The sequence below is a fragment of the Limulus polyphemus genome, unplaced genomic scaffold, assembly GCF_000517525.1.
Source record: "Limulus polyphemus unplaced genomic scaffold, Limulus_polyphemus-2.1.2 Scaffold2597, whole genome shotgun sequence".
Taxonomy (NCBI): domain Eukaryota; kingdom Metazoa; phylum Arthropoda; class Merostomata; order Xiphosura; family Limulidae; genus Limulus; species Limulus polyphemus.
Window position 1 is genome coordinate 103259 of NW_013668207.1, and position 7334 is coordinate 110592.

Below are 7334 nucleotides of genomic sequence, written 5' to 3' on the forward strand. Positions count from 1 at the left end.
CAATAGGTAATGCACTGTATTGTTTATAAACCCAATAGGTGATGCACTGTATTGTTTATAAACCCAATAGGTGATGCACTGTATTGTTTATAAACCTAATAGTAATGTATTGTTTTCTTTATAAACCCAATAGATAATGCACTGTATTGTTTATAAACCCAACTGATGATGCATTGGATTGTTTATAAACTCAATAGGTAATGCACTGTATTGTTTATAAACCCAATAGGTGATGCACTGTATTGTTTATAAATTCGATCTTACTTATAATAATTCATCTTCTGTTTGTAATTACAATATAGGATAGGGTTTTAACACAGTAAAATATACAGCAGGAATTTGTAGAATATGGAATAAGACGTTCCAGTCAATCAGATGTACTTTTCCATGAGACCAGGAGGTCGAGATTCACCATTTTGTCAGATGACCCCATCGATAATTGTAACTCTTAACTTGAGCTAAATGAAGCATTTCCGCATGTCTTGTGTATAATGCAAAGAAACTTACATTACAGGGACTTCTAAAAGATCGTGTTGTGACGCGATTATTAACTTTTAGTGGGGAACAATTTATGATTGTTTGATCCGTATTTAGTGACTGGTGAATGATTTATAATTGTTTGATCCGTATTTAGTGACTGGTGAATGCTTTCTGATTGTTTGATTCGTATTTAGTGACTGGTGAATGATTTCTGATTGTTTGTTCCGTATTTAGTGACTGGTGAATGATTTCTGATTGTTTGATTCGTATTTAGTGACTGGTGAATGATTTCTGATTGTTTGATCCGTATTTAGTGACTGGTGAATGATTTCTGATTGTTTGATCCGTATTTAGTGACTGGTGAATGATTTCTGATTGTTTGATTCGTATTTAGTGACTGGTGAATGATTTCTGGTTGTTTGATTCGTATTTAGTGACTGGTGGATGATTTCTGATTGTTTGATCCATATTTAGTGACTGGTGAATTATTTCTGATTGTTTGATCCATGTTTAGTGACTGGTGAATAATGTCTGGTTGTTTGATCCATATTTAGTGACCGGTGAATGATTTCTGGGTGTTTGATCCGTATTTAGTGACTGGTGAATGATTTCTGGGTGTTTGATCCGTATTTAGTGACTGGTGAATGATTTCTGATTGTTTGGTCCGTATTTAGTGACTGGTGAATGATTTCTGATTGTTTGGTCCGTATTTAGTGACTGGTGAATGATTTCTGATTGTTTGGTCCGTATTTAGTGACGTGTGAATGATTTCTGGGTGTTTGATCCGTATTTAGTGACTGGTGAATGATTTCTGACTTCTCAGTGTTTGAAGCACAAAGAACTACACAACAAGCAACAGACTAAAACTACATTCCTTGATTTTATATACGCTTTTCTTATTTCTAGTGATATTAACTTACCGTGAGAATTACATGCTGTTAGAAGTAAGACGCAGATCATTGCTATGTAGATAAGCTGGCTAGTCCATATTATTATATTTCTTTCCATAGCCACTTGTTAAGTCGGATTCTTTTCGAGCACAGGAGAATACGGATACTACAGGGCACGTGAGGCTTGCACGCCTCGCATTCTGACAAGTATTTCTCCTGTTGCCAGTCGAAGCACTTTTAACATTTCTAAGATAGGTGGGCAGAAAGAATTCAGGGGAGCCTGAAGAGTTTCTTGGGTCACTTGTTCGCAGACGAGTGACGCTCTTGCCGCAGTGCGATTAGAAGTCTTGCTACGGTAATAATGAGAACATGTCTCGCTTAGCGTGGCGTGAATGTTAAACCAGTTCGTTCGGTACAGAGCACGAAATCTCCTCTGTGATCACGTGGGGTTGTCATGTGATATTCCACTCTTCCGTTGCTAGGAAGAGGAAATCTTTGAAATGGACGTGATTGTGTTTCACAATACGAACTATTTTTACCGTGAAACATGTTATGCAGCATCAATTTAAAATACGAAACTAATTTTTCTGACTTTTCACCCACATGTAGTAAAGAGGATACTTTCGACAACTAAGCAAAAAAAAACAACGTAAAAAATTATGAAACAGCAAATATTGACACCAATTTATTTTCATCTAGACATTCAACTAAAATAATTTGAAACTCGAGAATCAGTTTATTTACTGTTTTTAGGATTCAAACTGGGATTCCAATTTTTTCATGCCACTTCCACAAAAGAACGAACACGCGGAATTACAACCACTTAACTAGCATAAACAGAGAAACTCCGTCTTTCTTCTGATCCGTATTGAACATTTATGATGCACTCTGATCTATTTGCCAATTTCAACTTAAGCAGGTATGTTTATTTATTGGATTTCGTGCAAATTTACACGAGGGATTTGATCGTCACTTCTATAACTCACCAACGGCCCCAAAATATGAACTTTACGTTTGATTGGTGGTAACGTGGTTAATTGTTTTCTTCTTAGAAATAAGTTTGTGATAATATCGAACCCAAGTCCGTGAGAATATCCAACAGTTTCACAAAAGTTTCAATAGTTTAAACTCTCTGTTTCAACGGTATAAACTGTCAGTTTGAATGGTTTAAACTATCTGTTTGAATGGTTTAAACTGTCTGTTTCAACAATATAAATTGTCTGTTTCGACTGTATAAACAGTCAATTTGAATGTTTAAACTGCCTCTTTCAACAGTATAAACTGTCTGTTTCGACGGTATAAACTGTCTGTTTCAATGGTTTAAACTGTCTGTTTCAATCTTATAGAACACAGAAGTGACAGCACGTAAAGTTCTAAATTGAAATAATGAAATAGTTCGTAGATATTATTAACGTAAAACAAGAGCTTAGTTCATATATATCAATGTCATTAAGTTTCAGGTGCATAATAATAATATAAATGTGCAAACGTGAGTCTGTTGCTACGGTAATAAGTTATTTTCGCTATAATAGTTCAATAAAAGATACTGGTAAACCTATAAATCGAGAAAGGTTACAAGTAAAGCTTGAAATAACATTTGGCATTTCTTCTTTATACATGTACCATCATATATATCTGTCCATTTCGTTAAAGAGCCGCTTGTTCTTATTGTCTCTGAGATCACACAGCTACTTGTCCGAATCATTACAAAGATCTTACAGCTGCCCGTTCTTACCATCTGATGTTTAAACGTTTTACAGACTTGAGCTGTTATTTCTTTGTCTGTATCTTTAAAGGATAGAGGAATTTCTTTTGTTTAAACGTTTTACAGAGTTGAGATGTTATTTCTTTGTCTGTATCTTTAAAGGATAGAGGAATTCTTTAGTTTGTTTAAACGTTTTACAGAGTTGAGATGTTATTTCTTTGTCTGTATCTTTAAAGGATAGAGGATTTTTTTTGTTTAAACGTTTTACAGAGTTGATCTGTTATTTCTTTGTCTGCATCTATAAAGGATGGACGAATTCTTTAGTTTGTTTAAACGTTTTACAGAGTTGAGATGTTATTTCTTTGTCTGCATCTATAAAGGATAGATGAATTCTTTAGTTTGTTTAAACGTTTTACAGAGTTGAGATGTTATTTCTTTGTCTGCATCTATAAAGGATGGACGAATTCTTTAGTTTGTTTAAGTGTTTTACACAGCTGATCTTAGGGAGAAGAAAAGTACAGCCGAAACCTTTCTTTTGCCATGTTGATTATGGTTAAAGTGTATAAACTTAAAATACTCTAGGAACATGTATTTTAAAAAAATATTCAGTCTATTTATAGTAATAGTGTTTGATATAACCACGAATTATCAAGAATGTATGTGGTAAATCCAATCTTTCTAAGTAATATCCTTTCTGTCCGGTATCCCCAGCATCTATTCTTTAGAGCATAACTGACATTAAGTTAATTAAATTAATTTGTTTCTGTTCCTACAAATCAAGACTGATTTGCTGAAGAATATGCACTGACCAGCAGGAGCTTGGTCAAGCTAAACATGATACGTCACTAATGAATGTATATCAAAGATATTTCTGGCTGTGTTCGATTAGCACTGAGCTCCGACATTATCATCCCAGAACTAACAACGCTAGTAATTTCCCAGGGAAGCCGACCAGACTCGTTTTCTCATCTAATTACTCACTAATAAGAAAGAAAAAAAAACATCAGTAGCCTAAACAATCTATTTTCATCTTGTGAGATCTTATATCAAACCCAAAGGTTAATAAAAAATATATTAAGCTGTAGAATCCTAATAAGATAATACAATCGGGACTAAAACTCTTCAATTACAAAAAGTTATATAAAAACAATGCACTGTTATATGTTTCTTTACGTTTGTTATTATTTAAATAATGACAAAACAGTTCTTAATTTAAACAAACTGTCGGCCTTTCAACCTTTGTTCTGTAAAAAACAGAGCAATGTTTTTTGTTTCTTTACGTTTCTAATTATTCATAATAAAGAAAGGGTATTTAATTTAAACAAAATAAACTGTAAGCAAGATACACCGTTTCAGGTTTCAAATTATTTTGTTGATTATCGTCAAAGTGTACCTTTCAGGTTTTAGATATCATGCTATTAATATCACACTCTAAACTTTAAGCTAAAGATTTATACGGTAACGTAACATTTAGAATGTGTGAGATTGAAAAGTGAAACATTTAACACGCTCAACTTTTTGTGTGCTATACCTACAACATTATTATACGTCTCTCACTTCCACTCAGCACAATGTTTATGATACGCGGTTTATATCTTCCAACGAACCTGATATGTACAATAGTCTATAAATATTTATATCTGACATGGCATATATCTTCCACTAAACACAATCCTTATTGTAGCAGTAAATATCTTAAATGGCTTATATCTTCCAATGTTCATTGAAAACTTCTAAACTTTCGTCAAAATATCTTATTTTATTTTCATATTTATATTTTTTAAATAACTCCACAATAAAACTGAAACATTCCTATCAGTTTAAGAGATGTTTATGCCAGTTATGACATGGCATATATCTTCCGCTAAACACAATCCTTATTATAGCAGTAAATATCTTAAATGGCTTATATCTTCCAATGTTCATTGAAAACTTCTAAACTTTCGTCAAAATATCTTATTTTATTTTCATATTTATATATTTTTTAAATAACTCCACAATAAAACTGAAACATTTCTATCAGTTTAAGAGATGTTTATGCCAGTTATGATAGTTCTTCAGAAAGTTTGATATCTTAAACTTTCTTATTGTTTAAGTCAAGATAAGCTTTATGAAGACGTTAATTTGTAAATGGATTATTAAAATCTTAGCAAATGTAAAATATTTTTAATTAAAAAATCAGGAAGTAAGAATGGGAGAATTAAAAAGTAAGGAAACAAGGTAGGAATGGGTGGGTTAACATTACAAAACTTGGTGGTTTTTGACACGGTACAACCTCAAAGTGGGTGTGGCCATCGTTTCGCCCATTCCTACTTCGTGTGCTTTTGTAACTTGGTAATTGTTTAAACTAAATGAAAAGTGTATATAACTAAGTTTATCTGTTGGAAACTTTGTTTCACAAACTAAGTACAGATTCGTGTAATCAAATTACGTGACCCTAACGGAATGCATGACATCATAAGGGGAATGTTTGACGTCGGAAGTGAGACAGGAAGCTCCAATTGTCATACTTTGCTTATGGGAGACATTATAGCTAACTGACAGTTGAGAAGAGGTAGTAAGAAGTGAAGGTTTACATGCCAGGCGTGGCCTAGCTATTGCGTGCCGGAACAGGAATCCTTATGGCCATGATTCCGCCCATTCCTACTTCATTATTTACTTTGAACTTTGATCCAATTATAGAATTGAGTTATATCAGTAGCTAATCCTTCCGAAATACTCAAGAAATTTAGAAATTTCATAAATCATCGGTTGATACTATTTTTTGGCCCAACCCTTACAAAAAATATTTTTACACGTTCTCGCGATTTTACGAAGTTTCTATTTACGCAAACGTCAAAGTAGCTATAGAACGTAGAACGCTTTAAATACAATTTCTGTAAAGAAACAAGTCTAAATAACACCAATAGGTGATGGATGAGCTATTTTTAAAAGCACTGGAATGAACTTCGTATGCTTAAGGAGAGTAGAAATCTTCATTAGACTAGAAAAAACAACACTTACCCTATGACAACACTTACTCTATAACAACACTTACTCCCTATGTAGGCTACAAACATAGATTTATTCAAAAATAAGAACACTAAGTAAGTTACAAACAGAGTTTTATTTAAAAAGAAAACAAATAGGAATTTCTTACACTAAGAAGTACGGGGGGTAATTCCTTAGTCATTGTAGTTCGCACCAAAGAATACAAAAATTTCAAAATTAACAACCCAAAACAAGAGATGAGATATCATATAACAAAAAAATTATAAGGATTATAATCCTTTTAGAATTAGTAATAATTTGTATTTTATTTATTTCCTTACTCTCCACAAATTTATGTTGTTTTCTCGCAAATTTAGCATTTAGGACTACAGAAATATTTTAATTTCAAAGTAAAATTGCTACTCTCCCTTTTCCCGCGAAACACAAACTAAAGAGTATAAAATTATACCCCCCCTCTACATAAATGCAATCTATTTATTAACTTTTGTTTATTTTTTATGTGGTTTAACATTTTAGTGAGAAATATCCTAATTATCATGAATTTGTTCTTGTTTGCAGAATCACAGCATAAAATTGACGAAATTTTTGCTTGCTCTTTGTTATTAAAACACTTAGCAAATCTCTTGTTTGCTTTTTTTTTTGCTGTTCAGAATACTTGTTAAATCTCTTTTTCTCTTTTTTGTTTAGCCATTAAGAATATAGGAAGGGATCTAAGAGAAGTCAATAATGTAGGACCTCAGAAATATTCTATTTTTCATAATCCTGTAAGGAGAATATAAAGCAGGTTAGTTTAAAGCTGGATTCGTAACGACAAAATAGCAGAAAAGAAGGCATGCAGTAGTAAAAGGAAAGGGGGTGGAAGTAACCTAAAGGAGATGAGTCAATAAAACTCCGACGTGAGTAAAACAAAGAAATGGAACAACATGTTTGCGAGGGAAGAGGTACAAAACTGGAATAAATCATAGAATATTATTCACACTTCTTCCCGAGCATGAAGCTTCGAAGTTTCTGTGAACCAGATGTGTCCTGATCAAAGGAAGATTCAAACGGATGAATAAAAGAAGAATCATTTTAGTAGCCATCTTTAGATAATTTCGAAATCACCTATTGAGTAACTGTCATCCTCGCTACAAAATCACCTATGGAGTAACTGTGATCCTGGAGTAACTGTCATCCTTGCTACAAAATCACCTATGAAGTAACTGTCATCCTGGAGTAACTGTCCTCCTCGCGACGAAATCACCTATGAAGTAACTGTCATCCTGGAG

The 7334-nt window shown here is 33.1% G+C and overlaps 1 protein-coding gene across 2 annotated transcripts in view; it reads right to left on the bottom strand.

The window, feature by feature from the left end:
• LOC106467393 (zwei Ig domain protein zig-8-like) overlaps positions 1-1708 on the bottom strand; it is a 38795-nt gene extending 37087 nt beyond the window's left edge. For both annotated transcript variants that reach the window (XR_002612410.1, XM_022395569.1), the window contains exon 1: positions 1401-1708. Coding sequence is in view for 1 of the 2 variants with exons in the window: in XM_022395569.1 (XP_022251277.1) it covers positions 1401-1488 (88 nt within the window). In the remaining variant the exon portion in view is untranslated. The remainder of the gene's footprint in view (positions 1-1400) is intronic.
• Positions 1709-7334: the final 5626 nt, after the last annotated feature.